Source organism: Staurois parvus, unplaced genomic scaffold (assembly GCF_062004578.1).
Source record: "Staurois parvus isolate SC_StPar_1 unplaced genomic scaffold, SC_StPar_1.0 ptg000475l, whole genome shotgun sequence".
NCBI classification, from domain to species: Eukaryota; Metazoa; Chordata; class Amphibia; order Anura; family Ranidae; genus Staurois; species Staurois parvus.
The window spans coordinates 102,085-121,623 of NW_028318271.1; the positions used below are offsets into that span (position 1 = coordinate 102,085).

Genomic DNA, 19,539 nt, shown 5'->3' on the forward strand with positions numbered 1-19,539 from the left:
ATGGAATGGAAAAGACATTGAATTGGCCATCATCATAGATGACAGCCAGGCAGGCTGCAGTTTATAGTGAACAGCAATGGTAGACCACGTATTTCAGAATGAAGTTCTGGGGAAGCACTCAACGGTGTTGGGCTGGAAAAACAAAATACCCTGGATGGCTGTTAACATAAATGGGGTTGGAGGGAATCGCACATCATGTTTGTGTAGCTTGGATAGTCCACTAAATCTGACATTGGGCATTTAGTCAGAGAAGCAACCCAGACACTGGTTATTCTAAAGGAGCTGCTGCTGGAATGGGACAAACTGCCCATGAAACAACTAAAACCTGGAAGCTCCACAAAGCTGAGAATTATGTAGAGATTAGAGGAAAGACCTTTCTGGGGGGGAAAAAAATGTGATTTGGAGTTTGTCAAAAGGCTTTTTGGGGGACACCTCCAATTATAAAAGTTCCTAGGTCTGTTGAACCAAAATTAACTTCTTGATCTTGGTGCAAAATGCTTCCCATCACCCCGAGAACACTGTTCCCACTGTGAAGCATGGTGTTGGCAGCATGTTGCGGGAAACGTTTTCAATCAGCAGAAACTAAACAATTGGCTAAGGAGAATGGAGCATACATACAGGATGAGTCTGTCTTGTCTCAGTAAAAGACTTGAGTGGTTTTAAACAGAACCTGATCGCCATAAAATGGCCAGTGAAAATGCACACATTATTTCCATGGGCTGTCTTTAGCAAGACTCAAAATATGATGTTCCCAGCTGTCAGCATCAGACCGCCAGAAATGTGGCAATAATTGCAGGATCCATCTGTGGAAAAGTGGAAGTCTCTTGGCTATAATTGCAACTTGGGTCTGCCGTGTTTTTACTCAAGTGGGTAATTGTGTGCAGTCAACAGGTCTTTTTTGTTTAATTTATATCTTTCAATAATAAAAAAAAAAACAAAGTTTGAACCTTTTAAATTACAAACGGATACTTTTAGTTATGGCTCTGGCAGCAAATAGGCAGGATAAAGTGTGAGCTAATTATTTTCCTTTACACTCTTCCATAAAGCCCTGCCAAACCAGATATTCAAAAACCAACTTAATCCACTGTTTGCATAAGCGTGTGCTGGGTACACTGCCCACCCCATGTGATAATGCCCAATACTGGTTTTACCCCACGTGGGTGTTATGATTTGTAATGTGGGTGCGGCGGTATGCCGAGTATCATCTATGTCAGGGGTATGGAATTAAAATTCAGAGGTCTGGTCAGTAAAATTTTTATTCAGCAGAGGTCCGAGTCTCATATTGTGCCAGATCTTTCATATGACAGCCCCTCCCCATCCATACAGTACAGACCCCCTCCCCTTATATCGCAGCCTTTTTCACATCACAGTCTTTTTCACATCACAGTCTCCCCTTTACACCATGGCACTCACTTTTTACATTGCAGAACCTCCCCCCCGTGTCCCACTTTATATCATAGCACTCCACTTTACAATATAGCCCCTTGTTACATTACATCACCCCCTGCACATCATAGCACCACTTTGAATTACAGTGCCCTTTACAACACTGCGCACTCTTTACATCACAGCACTCCCGTTTACAATATAGCCCACCATTTACATCACAGGCCCCACTCCCCTCTCCATACATGACGGTGCCCCGTTACAACACAGGCTCTCTTTTCGTCGTCATTGTCTCCTTTCCTTCAGTGTCCCCAGTCCCCCTTCACATCACAGCCCCCTGCTTACATCACAGACCTCCCCCTTTACATCAGTCCCCTTCACAGCCTCCCCTTTCTTGTATACCAGTCTCCTTCACAGTGCCGCACCCCAGTCCCCCTCACAGTCCCCCTTTCTTGTATCCAAGTCTCCTTCACAGCTCCCCCATCCCTACACCCCAGTTCCCTTCACAGCCCCCCCTCCCCTTTCTTGTATACCAGTCCCTTCACAAACTCCCTTTTCTTCTTTCCAAGTTCCTTTGAAAGCCCTCTAACTTACATTCCACTTTACATCAAAGCCCTCTAACTTGCGTCCCATTTTCCCCCTTCCAATCACAGTCTCTCTATAACCCTTCTAATCCTACCTTGCACAGCGGTCGGTGAGCGGGTGGCGCGGCTTGTCTGGATATGGTGAGACTTCCCAGCTTTTCCTGTTGGCGGGCAGATGATTGCTGGGACCGCCCCATGTCCTGGCAGTAAGTCTGCAGGTTTTGACTTGGGGCGGTCCCATTCTCTAGGCGTGCGCACCTTCTGCCTACCAGGGATGAAGGCTGAGGCGGCAAGGGGAAGGAGGTTTTAGACTGGGAGAGGACACTCAGGCTGCTTGGTGGCGGAGCCGCGATCTGGATAGGACTGTCATTCAGTCCGGGTTTGGACCGTGGTCCCCAATTTAGTGACGCCTTTCTATGTGAGAGGCAGATGCAGCATGGTAGCTATGGTCGGAGAAAAGGGGTTTCCAACCGGTTATGCTATCTATTTTGTAAAGTTACTTTTGCTGATAATAGACGAATATAAAGTAGTGTTTCATCAATGTGCCCAGGCGGTATGCACAATGTCAAATTCAACCAACAACTCAGTACTGCTGTGCTCTTTAATATAAAAAGAAATAAAATCTCTTAAAGGTTCTGCAGCACAGACATGACATGTACGATGAAAATGTATAAAATGTGCAGCGCTCAAATAAATTACAATAAAAAGATAATCTTAAAAAGCATCATGAATAATAAATAGTAACGTTCATAAGGTGACTAAAGTGCTCCTGGGAATCCTGCGTTCTCTTAATTCGGTGCTTTTGCGATCTTGTATGGAAGAAATGCGCACTTGAATTTGACAATTGGAATTAACTTTCAGACAACCTGGTATCCAGTTTCCAGAGAGGGAGCTTCCACCCATCCATCCCTTAAAGGGGACTCTGGCATTCCTTTGATCTACACCTAAAGCCCCAGGATCCATATATTCTGACAAGGAGTCATCCCCATCCCTGCCTCATTTCAGATGACCTTAAAGGCATCAGGATATATTATATAAAGGTGCATTTTACTATGCGTTCCGGTGAGTGCGCATTTCTTCCATACAAGATCGCACAAGCACTGAATTATAAGAGAACACAGGATTCCTAGGAGCACTTTAGTCACCTTATCAACTTTACTATTTATTATTCATGATGCTTTTTAAGATTATATTCACATTTATCTTTTTATTGTAATTTATTTGAGCGCTGCACGTTTTGATCTTTTGATACATTTTGATCTTTTGAGGTTTATTTTGGTTACCTTGGTGCATAGCGGCTGATTGCTTCTATGTGCGCTCGCATTCACTTATTACTCATGACATGTACAATGCAACAGCCCTTTGACAAGTTGAACAGATGTATGCGGCCCTTTGTTGTATGTGGTCGGTGCGCACTCTTACTACTACTTGGGCTCATCACATAACACTTGCAGGACAGCTTACTGATGGCAGCTGGACCTTAATCTAGGGATTTGTCCTGTTCGTGCATTAATTCAGTATTTATTGTATCGGTTTCTTCTAGGTGATGGGACAATGCTTCTCGCTGCTAGCAAGGTGCTGGACAGGTTTAAACCTGTCATCGGAGTAAATACTGATCCAGAGAGGTAACCATTGTCTGTATTTATCCTAAACCTGACCTTTAGAACGCCTGTATTTTGGATGGTGTTATATTCACTTTTGTTTATAGAAAATCATTGTGTTGGCTTTTAGCTCAAGCATTGCACATTTTAGAACCTTCATACCACAGACTGCTTTTGACCTGTTTACAGTTTAACATAATTTGTGTCAGAAAAAAATAATGGACGTTCTTCAGTTCAATGTATCCTCCTAACCCATAACTTAAATCCAGCTGCAAATCATATGGGCGGCACAGTGGCTTAGTGGTTAGCACATCTGCCTTGCAGTAAATGGGTCATGGATTTGATTCCCGACCATGGCACCTCCTGCATGGAGTTTGCATGTTCTCCCTGTGCTTGCATGGGTTTCCTCCGGGTGCTCCGGTTTCCTCCCACTTTCCAAACACATGCTGGTAGGTTAATTGGATCCTGTCTAAATTGGCCCTAATATGTGTATGTATGAATGTGAGTTAGGGACCTTAGATTGTACACCCCTTGAGGGGTTAGGGACTGATGTGAATGTACAATATATATGTGTAAAGCGCTGCGTAAATTGACGGTGCTATATAAGTACCTGAAATAAATAAATTAAAATTACTGTTCTGGACATTAATACTGAAAATGTTACAGATAGGCAGCTTCTATCCTCATATTGATTATTGGTTCCAAATGAGTAACTAGTGTAGTAGGGAACAGACACACAAAGATACACTCAGCATCTTGCCAAATCGCTGTGCTGTTTATTAGGCGCATTTGAAGTTTTTTTATTATTATTATACAGGATCTATATAGCGCCAACAGTGTGCTCAGCGCTTTACAATATAACGGGAGACAATACAGCAACAATACAGTTCAATACAAGAGGGTTAGGAGGGCCTGATCCTTGGAGCTTACAATCTAGGAGATGATTATTAGGTATCGCATTAATATTACAATTTCACTTTAAGGCTCCATGCACATGGGGCATTTTAATAAAGCTGGTACCTTTGAGCTGTGTAAAGTCTCGTTAAAAACAATAATTTTGCAGTTTGTGTATTCGTGTTTAGTGGCGTTTTTTGTATTTGTGTTTTTTTAGAGGGTTTTTTTTACCAAAAAAAATTTTTTTTTTTTTTTTAAGTCGAAAGTCCAAAAATGCTTTTTTTGCTGCGATTCACCGTGTTTTACCACGTTTTGCCATGTTTTTCAGCATTAGAGCGTTTTTACAGCTACAAAAACTTCTCTAGAAACCCAATAGTCCTGGGTTTTTATCCAGCTAAGAAATGTCCCTGCCAAGAAACATTGATTCCAGTCTGTGTGTATGGACACATAGGATAACATGCTGGGGAGTTTACTGGCTGTAGAAAAAAAATGTCAAAAGCCAAAAACAGCCGCTGTAAGAAAGTCCCGTGTGCATGAGGGCTTACGGTAACAAGGGACGTTACATAGACAGGCTCATTTCTAATCTGGACTTGAAGGAATGCGATTTTACTGAATACATTTAGTGCCACGTGCACAAGGAGCAGGGGCGGACTGACCATTTGGAAACTCTGGCACTGACCGAGGGCCCGGGGTCATTAGGGGGCCCCATGAGATGCCCCTGGTACCTTTTTCATAGGCTATTTTGAGTTTGGGCAAGGACACAGGGGCCCCATGATCCCCTATTGCCCGGGGGCCCCATGCGTTGTCAGTCCGCCCCTGACAAGGAGTGCCGTGTACAATACATAGGCAAAGAATACAAAATTTAATACAATTTTATACAGAATTTATAAATTTCCTTTACAATCACCTTAATATTATTCTTACACCTAAAGTGGTGTAAATTCTTGGTGTTTAATTTTTTTTTTTTTTTTTTTACATTAATGCAGGAAATAAATAAAATGCGAAGAAACCCTGTGCCAAAATGGCTAAATACTCTGGCAACTCATAGTGACCAAAAACAATCAACTAAATATAATCTCTGTTGGGGGGGGGGGGGGGCACTATGATAATCACCCAATTGATATACACATTCTGTGCTAATAAGCCAACATAAGATTAATACATTCTTGAATGTATGCATTCCATATAATAGTGACATAGTGCGAAGTCCATATAGAGTCCCAATCAATAAAACATAAACCCAATCTTGAGGAAGAAACAAATGCTTGGTGCTGATAATCCTTTACCATACAGTGTCCATATTTTCACCCAGTGGAACCTGCAATACTAAATCACTCACCAGGCCAATCTGACCTCTTTAATTAAAAACCAATAAGGTCTCATGCACTTGTTTTGCCCATTTGAAGGTATGGAAATTTTCTGATGTGACACTTCAACCATTTGTTCTTATTTGCTCCATCATCCATACAGGAACCAGAGGATAAAAATGATACAGTGTAGTATGCCTACTCCTATATGATACAAAAGTAAAATCGGTTCACATGTAGACGTGTCTCCCCATCGGCATAGATGTTACTGCGTGATAGTGTATTTGTTGGCGCCACCACTCTGCACAGACCTAGAGTCGGCGTGCGTTCCAGCAACCGGAAGTGACGTGACCAGAAATGAACGACCAGATGTTCCACCTCGAACAGACATTTGTCTTAGAAGTCGTTCAGCAGGTCTGTGAAGCCTGTCAGAGAGAGGTCTCTCTCCTCTTGCTGGTCTCACAGGCTACCCTGAGAGCAGTGGGAGCCTTTGTCTCCTGCTGCTGTTAGTCAAATCCTTTGTGTGTCCATGGGAGCACACAGCTTAGCTCAGGAGTGTGCCTGCATGGAGTGCCCCCATAGCACATGGCTTACTTTGGGGGCACTTGTAAGAATGGGAGAGCGCCGATGGGGGACTGACAAGGAAGAGATATGGGTACAGCTCTGTGCAATACTGCACATATATAAATACATTTTTTTTTTTTTTTTAATGGAAAAATAAAGTTGCCTTTTAGAACCACTTGACTCATGGCTTCTAGCTAATCTAGTGTTACTACTTCCTTCTCTGGCAGCAGGCTGTGGGCAAGAAGGTGACACCACTGTATTGCTTTCCTTTTTAAACAGAGAAGGTGTAGCCACCCTGTGCCTTCTTGCAATGGGATGGGAATCGCAAAAATAGTGGGACTGCATGACAAATCCTTTGGCAGATGGGACAGTTTACATGTGCACATTTAAGCGATGTATTTAGCGATTTGTCCGGAATTTACTTTTGACGCGTGTTCTTTTTTAGAGGAAAATGCCTGAGTGAGCAAGCTGTGATGGAAGTAGCCATTCCCCAAATTTTATATATTTTTTCCAGCTATATCGTGTAGATATTTTTGCTTCATAGGAGATTGCCTTTAAATGTCTGTGCTGCTTATTGAAAAGGAAATCTTCCCTGCAAAGAAAAGCATCATACGTACCCCTCCCTTTACCAGTCTGCAAATCTATCTTCAAGAGATAGGCTTGGTGAAAAATATTCATCATCCAACATAGTTCAGGCTGAGTTCTGTTCATTCTGCTGGCCCATACAACACTACTTTGGAGGAGGAACCACAGATCCCAGTGGGGGGACACATACATCTGACATTTCTGGAAGTGTGCTAATGCTAAAGGATTTTGGCAAGCTTCTTTTGAAGATGGCAGAGTTTATTGGTATGGGTTTTCAGAGTGGTAAGTATTAATGCTTTTCTTTACAGAGAACTTTTTTCGGCGCAGCAGCTGTATCTTTAGTGATCTAACAGAATTCCCATCCATTGCTTTGTTGTAATACACGCCATGCACATTGGTGCGATTCCCAACACACCCGTATTGTAACTCCTCAATTTGTGTTGCTGTGTGCTGCATTGAAAAAAATAGTACAGGTTCTCTTTTTGGCTTTTGCAACCCATTCAAATGAATGGCCTGCATAAGACGCATTAACGCAGCATGCTGGACCACAATGTTTTTTTTGTCGGCTCCCAATTTGAGCTTTAAATGTTCTTGTTTATGTATGTCGCTTTTCATTATATATGTGTTATCTCATCATTTATAATATTTCATATTTATTTGATGTTTAAGCTGTCCACGTCATTGTATGTGTATGATTTTTCTCCAAGGTCTGAAGGACACCTCTGTCTGCCGATGAATTACACCCATTCCTTCCCAGAAGCCCTGCACAAGCTTTATCGTGGTGAGTTCAGGTAGGATTCCTGGTGTGGCCTTTAACTGAGGTTTCCATGACCTTTAGGTACTTGAAAGGAAAACATTTCATAATGAAATCAAATCACTGAATTCTAGATTGTATCTCCACATTTCAAGGCCTTGCCTTCTCACTGGTAGACCATTTTATTTATAAAACAAACTCCTCTGACATTATTTACATCTATACAAAGATATGGGAAATAGTATTGATATATACAATGGGTGTGTGAGATATTATACACACACACGCGCACGCACGTACACACACACACGCAGTCATGGCCAAAAATATTGGTACCCCTGCATTTCTGTCGGATAATGCACCATTTTACCCAGAAAATTGTTGCAGTTACAAATGTTTATTTCTTTTGTTTGTATTAGTATGACACAAAAAAGTGGAGAAACAAAATGCCAAATCTGACACATTCCATCCAAAACTCCAAAAATGGACTGGACAAAATTATTGGCACCTTCTCAAAATTGTAAGAAATAATTGCATTCCAAGTTTGTGATGCTCCTGTAATTTTGTAATTAACCCCTTGCCACAATAGCTGAATGTCGGCTACAGCACGGTTGTCCAGTCTTGGGAGGGCGTCAGATGATGTCCTCCCAGAACGCACCCTCCCGTGCGCGCCTGGGGACGAACACCCGGCGATCTCCGTGATCGCTGTGTCCTACGGACACAGCTGATCACTTGATGTGGTACAAGGCCAATCACAGCGGCCTTTTACCACGTGATCACCTGTATCAATTAACAGGTGCTGACAATATAGAAATCACTCCGGCAACCAGTTAAAATGATGAAAAACTAACTTAACCTTTCTGTTGTGTGTCTGCGTGGAGCATGGAGAAGAGAGAGCAGCAAAGAATTGTCTGAGGATTTTAGAACAAAAATTGTGGAAAAGCATGGACAATCGTAAGGTTACAAGCCCATCTCCAGAGATCTTAATGTTCCTGTGTCCACTGTGCACAACATTGTCAAGAAGTTTACAGCTCATGGCACTTTAGCTAATCTCCCTGGACATGGACGAAAGAGAAAAATTGATCAAAGATTGCAACGAAGAATTGTTAGAATTGTGGATAAAGAACCTCAATCAGACAATATCAAGCTGACCTTCAGGCACAAGGTACAACTGTGTCAGCTTGTACTATATGTCGCCAACTGAGTGAAAAGGGACGCTATGGTAGGAGACCCAGGAGGACCTCACTGATGACACAGAAACATAAAGCCAGATTGGAGTTTGCCAAAACTTAGCTGAGGAATCCAAAATCCTTTTGGGAGAATGTGCTGTGGACAGAAGAAACAAAATTACAGCTTTTTGGTAAAGCCCATCATTTAGCTGTTTTCAGAAAAAGCAATGAGGCCTTGAAAGAAAAGAATACAGTCAAACATGATGGGGGGTCACTGATATTTTGGGGTTGCTTTGCTGCTTCAGGCACTGGATGTCTTGACAGTGTGCATGGCATTATGAAATCTGAAAACTACCGAAGAATTCTGGGGTGCAATGTAGGGCCCAGTGTCAGAACGTTGGGTCTCCATCATAGGTCATGGGACTTAGAGCAGGACAATGACCCAAATCACATGTCAAAGAGCCCCCAGAAATGGTTCCAGACAAAGCGCTGGAGAGGACTGAACTAGCCGGCAATGAGTCCAGATCTCAAACCCATAGAGCACCTGTGGAGAGATCTCAAAACAGCAGTTGGGAAAGGAACCCTTCCAATCTGAGAGACCTGGAGCAGTTGGAGAAAGAAGAGCGGTCCAAAATTCCAGTAGAGAGGCGGAAGAAACTCATTGATGGTTACAGGAAGGGATTGATTTCAGTTATTTTATTTCTAAGGGGTGTGCTGCCAAATATTAAATTGTGGGTGCCAATAATTTTGTCCAGTCCATTTTTGGGTGGAATGTCAGACTTGGCCTTTTGTTTCTCCACTTTTTTGTGTCATACCAATACAATCAAAAGAAATAAAGATGAGAATGCCGAAACATTTGTAATTGCAACAGTTTTCTGGGTGAAGTGGTGCATTATTTGACAGATATGCTGGAACCCCAGCCCCTCTCGTGTTCTCTGCTTTGTAATAGCATTGTGATTTATAGAGCCTACAATTTCTTAGACAATAAAAATACTTTCCTATTTAGTAAATCCTGGGGTCCAGATTATATATTTTGGCTGTGATCGGTTTACAATTTAGGGTGCTTACCAAGAAAACTAAACATCCCATGTTAGCCTGGGGTCTCTGGCTCCTGCACTCCACTAGCAAACAGTAGGGGAACCCTGTTCCTTTACTCTGCAGACCTTTTATAATACTATTTGAAGCACTCATTACGGACTTTTTTTTAATATTTAGGCCCTTGGGTGTGACCCCTGATATTGCCTCAGAGCCACACATAATCACTGAATGTATTGCTGCAGAAAGCTGTCAGAAACCTCAGACATGCTACAAATCCACAGCTCCGGTCTAGACTTGCCCCTTCTGTACATGGGCAGTCTGGGTGCCGGCTAGTATAGTCCATCTTCACTCCCCATCAGAATTAGAAAAATGTATCCGCTGCACTCCACACAGATCCTCTTGTCATATTTATTAATTATACAGCAAAAGGAGCGAAGAGTGAAGTGCGGCTGAACTATTTCTTCCTAATGCAACAGGGGAGGATCAGAGGTTGCAGACACGCTGCACGGTAGGGTCAGAGGCTGCAGACACGCTGCACGGTAGGGTCAGAGGCTGCAGACACGCTGCACGGTAGGGTCAGAGGCTGCAGACACGCTGCACGGTAGGGTCAGAGGCTGCAGACACGCTGCACGGTAGGGTCAGAGGCTGCAGACACGCTGCACGGTAGGGTCAGAGGCTGCAGACACGCTGCACGGTAGGGTCAGAGGCTGCAGACACGCTGCACGGTAGGGTCAGAGGCTGCAGACACGCTGCACGGTAGGGTCAGAGGCTGCAGACACGCTGCACGGTAGGGTCAGAGGCTGCAGACACGCTGCACGGTAGGGTCAGAGGCTGCAGACACGCTGCACGGTAGGGTCAGAGGCTGCAGACACGCTGCACGGTAGGGTCAGAGGCTGCAGACACGCTGCACGGTAGGGTCAGAGGCTGCAGACACGCTGCACGGTAGGGTCAGAGGCTGCAGACACGCTGCACGGTAGGGTCAGAGGCTGCAGACACGCTGCACGGTAGGGTCAGAGGCTGCAGACACGCTGCACGGTAGGGTCAGAGGCTGCAGACACGCTGCACGGTAGGGTCAGAGGCTGCAGACACGCTGCACGGTAGGGTCAGAGGCTGCAGGCACGCTGCACGGTAGGGTCAGAGGCTGCAGGCACGCTGCACGGTAGGGTCAGAGGCTGCAGGCACGCTGCACGGTAGGGTCAGAGGCTGCAGGCACGCTGCACGGTAGGGTCAGAGGCTGCAGGCACGCTGCACGGTAGGGTCAGAGGCTGCAGGCACGCTGCACGGTAGGGTCAGAGGCTGCAGGCACGCTGCACGGTAGGGTCAGAGGCTGCAGGCACGCCGCACGGTAGGGTCAGAGGCTGCAGGCACGCCGCACGGTAGGGTCAGAGGCTGCAGGCACGCCGCACGGTAGGGTCAGAGGCTGCAGGCACGCCGCACGGTAGGGTCAGAGGCTGCAGGCACGCCGCACGGTAGGGTCAGAGGCTGCAGGCACGCCGCACGGTAGGGTCAGAGGCTGCAGGCACGCCGCACGGTAGGGTCAGAGGCTGCAGGCACGCCGCACGGTAGGGTCAGAGGCTGCAGGCACGCCGTACGGTAGGGTCAGAGGCTGCAGGCACGCCGCACGGTAGGGTCAGAGGCTGCAGGCACGCCGCACGGTAGGGTCAGAGGCTGCAGGCACGCCGCACGGTAGGGTCAGAGGCTGCAGGCACGCCGCACGGTAGGGTCAGAGGCTGCAGGCACGCCGCACGGTAGGGTCAGTGGCTGCAGGCACGCCGCACGGTAGGGTCAGTGGCTGCAGGCACGCCGCACGGGGAGGGTCAGAGGCTGCAGGCACGCCGCACGGGGAGGGTCAGAGGCTGCAGGCACGCCGCACGGTAGGGTCAGAGGCTGCAGGCACGCCGCACGGTAGGGTCAGAGGCTGCAGGCACGCCGCACGGGGAGGGTCAGAGGCTGCAGGCACGCCGCACGGGGAGGGTCAGAGGCTGCAGGCACGCCGCACGGGGAGGGTCAGAGGCTGCAGGCACGCCGCACGGGGAGGGTCAGAGGCTGCAGGCACGCCGCACGGGGAGGGTCAGAGGCTGCAGGCACGCCGCACGGGGAGGGTCAGAGGCTGCAGGCACGCCGCACGGGGAGGGTCAGAGGCTGCAGGAACGCCGCACGGGGAGGGTCAGAGGCTGCAGGCACGCCACCAGGTTTAGAGCAAATGACCGCAGGACACTTATCTACCCTGTCACGAGGCAACGCAATGCAGGAGCAGTAAGACTGACTGGGAAAGACTTATTACAAGGTTACAGCCAGAGTTACATATTCCTCCTTTTGGCTGGTCTAGTAAATCTGTCTCATGATGCATTTCACTGCTGTTAGTTTCCATTGTCCTCCAATGTATATTTTTTATTTGCTACACATTGGCAAAAGTCTGAATCCAGTCTGTGCATAATATGAAAGCTAACATTGTAGATGTGTGCCCGGAGTAAACTGAAGGAAGTCTGCATCATTGGCTGAGCCGAATTCTCCATATACTTCTATGAATTCATTGACATTTGCAGGTCTCAGGCCAATGATCAGGGCAGCCAATTACAGCAATCACATGCAGAGTGGTGATGTTTACAAACCAACCTCTCCAGACTGTAAATAGCTGCGTACATTTGCTATGCAGGAGAAAGTACGGTGTTGGAAATCATAACCGGGTGTAAACAAATACTTTCGTTTTAAAAAGTGGCTATCCTGGAATGTAAATGAAGCTGCTCTTGCACAGCTCAGTGTACATTCCGTAGACTGCGGGCGGTCTGGTAGGTTTCCTGTATTGCAGAAGACACATTACACTTCTTTTCTACAATAAAGAGCCTCCTTGCTTCTAGTTTTTGAAATTGGAACTTTAGTTGCACTTTAAACTGATTTTCTAGTGAATCTGCTAATTTAGGTCTGAAGGCCTTAACCACTTCACGTCTGGACACTTTCACCCCCTTCCTGTCCAGGCCAATATTCAGCTTTCAGCGCTATCACACTTTGAATGACAATTGCGCGGTCATGCAACACTGTACCCATATGAATTTTTTTGAGACAGATAAAACTTTATTTTGGTGGTATTTATTCATCACTGGGATTTTTATTTTTTTTTTTTTGCTATATAAATGAAAATGTCCAAAAATTTTGAATAAGTGTTTCTCTTATAAAATTTTGCAAATAAATAATCTTTCTTCATAAATCTTGGCCAAAATGTATTCAGTTATCTTTTTAGTAAAAAAAAAATAAAACCCAAATTAGTTTATAACCAAAAATTATAAGTTTTCTAAATTTTTTTTTTTACATTTTTATTTTATTTTTTTCTATTATGTTTTTTGTTTTTGTTTTTTTCTTACATTCTGTCACCCTAGCAGTACAGTGTCACCATAGTGACACTGTACTACTTGGGGGTTATGAAGATTTTTTTTTTTTTTTTTTATTCTTACACTGATTGCTTTTACACCCATAAAGGCTGTAAAAGCAGTCATTTCTCCTTCTCTCTGGCTGCATTCTTGCAGCCATTGAGAAATACTGTGTGAGCTGTGATTGGTCACAGCTTGTCACATGGTACACGGCTGTTGTGAATAGCCTTATACCATGTGACCTCTGTGATCATTTGCAGGTTTCAAACGTAGTAAGCAATTATGTCAGAAGTAACATCTTGCTTACTACTTTTCATGTGATAACTGATTGGCCAATCGGTGATCACATGATCGGGACCTCACACAGAGATCCCATACAACGATCAGTGTTCCACTGTGTCCGGAGGACACAGCAGGCATTGGTTCGCGGTGCTGCGCGCTCCCAGGGAGTGCGCACAAGCAGGGGGCAGGGAGGCTGATTATAAATGGCCACCCGCCCCAACACTCCTCCTGTCTGGTCGTTTATATACATGGGCTGGACGGGAAGTGGTTAATGACCCTTGGTCAGGAGAGAGTTACGTATGCTTTTAGGTAATGATCACTTCAGTATTTGGTGTGGAATTCTGCTTTAAAAATCTCCTGTGTATTTTATTTTGACTGTTAGTCTTGGTGAACGTTTGGCATATTTAATATTTGCTTACTAGCTGAAGGGCCACGTGGTGGGATGTCAGATACATCATGCTTTTTCATACCACATGATTTGTATAAAAGTTCCTTACCTTTGCAACATTTCATATTGGAATTGGTAGTGAAAGGCTTGCTTGTTGAATTCAATTTATTCTGGTCAAGATCACCACAAAGATTACGTTTTCCCCCCTCCCTAGGTGGCAATGGCGACAGCGAATCAGACTGTACCTGGAAGGCACTGGGATAAACTTCACCCCCGTAGATTTGCATGAACAGCAACTAAGCCTGGAACAGCATAGCAAGGCCCACAATACTGGAGCTCATCAAGAGCAAAGTAAGGTGAAGATCCAACACTTTATAGCAATGCTCTATTTTATATTCTTGGTATATTATATTTACTTAAAGCGGAACTCCAAGAAAATCAAATACTGTCTAAACACAAGATGCATGTGTATACTTACTAGAATGTTGGTGTGATTTGTTTATTGCTTTCAGATCTGTGTAGTAATCCAGTGTGAGACTTTCCCTCTGTGCAGGAGCTTCCTGAAATAAAGACCGGTCACTGCTGCTCTCTCTCCTTGTGCAGGGTGACTGGTCTTGTCTCCGCCCCCTCCTGTAGGTTTCTGCAGGCAGCCTGGATTGGATGGGATTTAGTCCCTCCCACAGCAGTGCACAGAGTATGTGTAGCATAGGCCCATGTCACTGATACTTTTATAAAGTAATCATTTTGCAAAGGCATTTGCGGCACACAAAGTGGATATATTTTCATTGTTGCTACTGAATATACTTTAAAGCTGAACTCCAGGCAGAAAGTTTGTATTTAAGATTGTTAAACAAATGGAGAAGGTAGTAAACATAACAGCCAGTCGGTTGTGTGAACTGTTTATTTTTTATTTGTTTATTTTGTTTGCAAATTTTTCAAATTTTACAATACAAAACAACATTGCCCAAATGGCAGCAAAGAAGGAAGCCAAAAGCACAGGGATAGAAGGTACATGAACATTATGCATTCCAAATTGTCACCATACTCATTAACCACTTGCATTCCTGAGGATTCCCCCCCCCCCTTCCTGAACAGGCCATTTTTTTGCAATACGGCGCTGTGTTACTTCAACTGACAATTACGCGGTCATGCAACACTGCATCCAATTTAAATTTGTCCTTTTTTCTCAAAAATAGAGCTTTCTTTCGGTGGTATGTAATTGCCTGTTCGGTTTTTATTCTTTGCGCTATAAACAAACACTGACAATTTTGAGAAAAAAAAACTATATTTTTGACTTTTTGCTATTAAACATGTCAAGTAAAAAAATCAAAAGGCCAAAATGTTTTCTGCAACGTGTCTTTTGCTTAAAAAAAAAAAAAAAAAATCCAAATACGTGTAAATTTATTGGTCTACGTAAAGGTTATAGCGTTTCCAAATGGCAGTATTGGTACTGGAATTTTTTTTTTTACTAGTAACGGCGGCGATCAGCAACTTATACGGGACTGCGGCAGGCATTATGACACTGGGGGGAACTGACTTGGTGTCCCTGACATCCCCAGTGACACCAATACAGTGATCAGTGCTAATAAAAAGCACTGACACTGTACTAATGACACTGGGCAGGAAGGGGTTAACATCTGAGGTGATCAAAGGGTTAACTGTGTGCTGTTTCATAGTTTGTTGTGTGTTTTTTCCACTTTAAGCACAGTGCTTTGTATGGCTCTGCTATGCAGAGCCATCCAAAGCAGTGTGCAGGAGCTGACGGGAGAGGTCTGTGTTGTTTACACACAGGTCTCTCTCCCTTCGGTAATTCTCAGAGATCGCCGGCGGGGAATCGCTGTCTGGGACATGGTGATTGACAACCGAGGCTGCGAATGGCACCCTACCCGGAACCACAAAATCACATATATGTGATTTTGCGTACCCGTGCTGCCCTGTAGCAGTATTTCTGCTATAGGGTGGTGTGGAAGCGGTTAAGGTATCACAGTCATTATACAAGTATGGACAGAAGGCCCCTGTATTAGGGACTCCAAGAACAGTCATATTAAGTCAGCGAGCACACAGTCATGGAATTCCAAACCACCAAGACCTGACGAAGCAACAGCACGTCTTTTATTCGGTTAAAGTTGATGCTGGAATATGTCGACTCAATGGAAGATAACCATGGAGACCAGTTTTTTTTTTTTTTGTTTGTTTTTTTTTTTTAACTTTTTATGGCATCCCCTATGTTCATAGGTAAACTCTTCCCTCCTCAGGCTAGCATTGACGGCATCTCTCCATCCATTGACAGTGTCGGAGGAGTAGATGAGAGCGATCTCATCTAAAATTAATTTTCAGGCAAGAACTAAGGCCCTTGTCCACAAGTGAACAGTTTAAATATTTGTCCTCCTGTACAGCCCGTCTGGTGATCCAGCAGACCTGCCAGACAGCATAACCAGCCAACTACACAACTATTTTCAGTTGCGGCTGTGTTACCGTTCTGCTCTTTAGATGGTGAATCTGCGCTTCTGATTCAATGTCCTGTCCACAGGCAGTTGACAGAAGAAGCCAAGATGGTGAATGGTGTTACCTGCCTGGCTATACAGCATACCAGATGTGTTAATCACAGGATTAGCTGAGCAGGGTTACAAATCCTTTTATAGTATAAGAATTTACATGTAATGTGTTTTAGATGTTTGCCTGGAAATTATTGCAGCATTTAATATTGTATGCAATAGACCTATACAGGGGTGGACTGACAACTCATGGGGCCCCCGGGCAATAGGGGATCATGGGGCCCCTGTGTTCTTGCCCAAACTCAAAAAAGCCTATGAAAAAGGTACCAGGGGCATCTCATGGGGCCCCCTACTGACTCCGGGCCCTTGGGCAGCGCCGAGTTTCCAAATGGTCAGTCCGCCCCTGGACCTATATAATATACAGTAATTGCTTTGACTTTGTAACCTTTTTTTTGGTTTTTGTATATCTTTTACACTTTGTACATCTTGAAGTATGCCCAGTGTGAAAAGTTAAATTTTTAGCTTGTTACAGGGAATGTCTAAACTTATGAAATATTACAGTATATATGTGAATGTTCACAGTCTGGCAGGACTGGGACTAATGAAATGAGGGGAAGATGCATTCAAGGCACAACTGGATTTTTAGCATTGAGAGACACCTGTCATAATATGTGGACTGTCATTATTGAACTCTCATTCAATAATGACAGAGCATTGTGCAGTGGTAGAGCAGTCCCACTGCACAACATCGCAGGTAGTTCCTTGCTGGTATTTATATAGCGCTGTCAATTTACGCAGCACTTTACATACAGTATATATTGTGCATTCACATCAGTCCCTGACCCTCAAGGGGCGTACAATCTAAGGTTCCTAACTTACATTCATACATACACATACTGGGGCCAATTTAGACAGGAGCCAGTTAACCTCCCAGCATGTATTTTGGAGTGTGGGAGGAAACCCACGCAGGCACAGGGAGAACATACAGACCCCAGGCAGGTAGTGCCGTGTTTGGGATCCGAACCAACAACCCTGGTACTGCCAGGTGGAAATGCTAACCACTTTGTTATGGAGATAAAGGAATTCCATTTTTTTGCTGCATGCGTGTTCTGGATCCTTGACTCAGAAGTATTGAAGCCAGTCAACAAGCATTTGAAGGGGAGGCATCCTCATGCAGCTTGCAACTCTGCCTTTAAGTTCATTATATTATATTCTGGTCAGTAGATATGAGCCCGAAAACAATAGTGAGTTTGTGTGCTGAAGCACCCTCAGCTGTTCGACATCTGTAGGACCATCCAATCAGAGTGGAGTGAAGCTGAACAGCACAGCAGTGGTAGAGCAGTCCCACTGCACAACATCGCAGGTAGTTCCTTGCTGCTCAGTGATGTGACAGAAGAGTTATCCCTGTTACTTTCTCTAATGCACCTCAGCAGCAGAGAAGTAAAACACATATCTTTGAGAAATTCTGTGTGTGCGCGCGCGTGCACAAGTCAGCACATATAGTGTGGCCATTCCCGAATGTTGCAGCTCCAGAATACACTTCTACACAGACTGTAAATTAGTATCCTATCTCAAACTATTATAACATACATGAAATTTATATAGCGCCCCCATACAAACAGCGCGATTTAACATGCTACAAGTGTCATCTTTTAGGCCTCTTTCAGATGGGGTGGACCCATCAGCAGGTCTGCCTGCTCAGCGGGAGATCTCTCCGCTGATCCCCGCTGAGCAGGCGGATGACAGGACCGCTCCGCTGCTGCAGAGCGGGCACAAACACTGCCCGCTGTCTTCTATGGGGCAGTCGGATGGAAATGGACCGCCTGTCCAATTCCATTCGATCCGATCGACCAGACGGATGGGGAACGGATCCCCATCGGTCTGTTTTTCACGTACATGATTGGATGCAGACCGGTGTCAGCGGCCATTTGTTTGCTGACACCCGCCAGTCCATAGAGGTCTATAGATGGTCCGGTTGGGTCCACCTGAAAAACTGACAGGCGGAACCGATCAGACTGTCAGTGTGAAAGGGGCCTTAGGGTTCATTCACACCTGAACGCTGTGTGGGAAAACCATGTTTTATGTGCGTTTCCCGCACTGCGTTCAAAATGCACTGGGTGTGTGATCTGCTGTGGGTGTCACTATAATACTAGTGACTTCCCAAATGCAAATCGTAAACAGTGTTTTTGCCTGCACTGGATCGCATGGTGCCACAGTACCATGTGATCTGGTAAAGCAGTATTAAACCAAAAACCAAAATTGAAATATATTGCAGAGACTCCTTTTGGACAGCATCATTGTCAGTCTAGGGGGAGGGGAGGGGAGGGTTAGATTCACTAGCAAATTTAGATACACTAACAAAGTGAATCCACACTCCAGATATCACTTTATAAGCAGTTTCAGCAATAGTTTTGTTCCTTTTTGGGGTAAAGGTTTTACAGCTTGTTCTGTTGAAAAAGAGGCTTACTGGCAGGATCACCAGGTTAAAATAAAAGTAAGAAAGCCTAAAAAAAGAAAACTAATGAATATAATAAATAATTGATTTTGGGTTTTTTAATGCCTTAACTTCAACACACATGGAGATTTGTGCCAAGATGTTAATTATGTACATTATGAATGAAGCTGACTTTGTACATGAATAGTTCACTGTAATCTTGTAGTACAAATTGTTATTCATGTCATGCAGCATCCGCAGCCATTTCTGGACCTCACTTGTTACCTGTGAGAGCACTGAATGAGGTATTTATTGGAGAGTCGCTGTCTTCCAGGTAATTTTATTATGTTACGTCTAATGCTCAGTTATAAACTATCTATAGATTATATAAAATTTTTGTATAGCAGGAGAAAATATGAAAATATTGCGTGTGTGTATTATTTCATATATATATATATATATATATATATATATATAAAATATAACAATTTTTTTTTTCTAATTAAACCAACCATGAAGGATGGGCACACACTGATTGCAAGTCGGCCGGTCCCTGCTGAATCGGTCAAATTTCAGTCCATCTATAGCTAGGTTTAAACTGCACTTAATGGTGGAAGACACTGTCGCATTTAGCCATAACACAGGGCTTTATTGTAAAGGAGCAGCATATGTCCACTTTGAATTTTTTATTTA

At 44.4% G+C, this 19,539-nt stretch overlaps 1 protein-coding gene across 2 annotated transcripts in view; it reads left to right on the top strand.

Annotated features, from left to right (window-relative positions):
• NADK2 (NAD kinase 2, mitochondrial) overlaps positions 1-19,539 on the top strand; it is a 65,705-nt gene that overhangs the window by 26,851 nt on the left and 19,315 nt on the right. For both annotated transcript variants that reach the window (XM_089689422.1, XM_089689423.1), the window contains exons 4-7: positions 3,514-3,595; positions 7,629-7,712; positions 14,132-14,268; positions 19,099-19,180. In XM_089689422.1, coding sequence (XP_089545548.1) covers positions 3,514-3,595; positions 7,629-7,712; positions 14,132-14,268; positions 19,099-19,180 — 385 coding nt within the window. The remainder of the gene's footprint in view (positions 1-3,513; positions 3,596-7,628; positions 7,713-14,131; positions 14,269-19,098; positions 19,181-19,539) is intronic.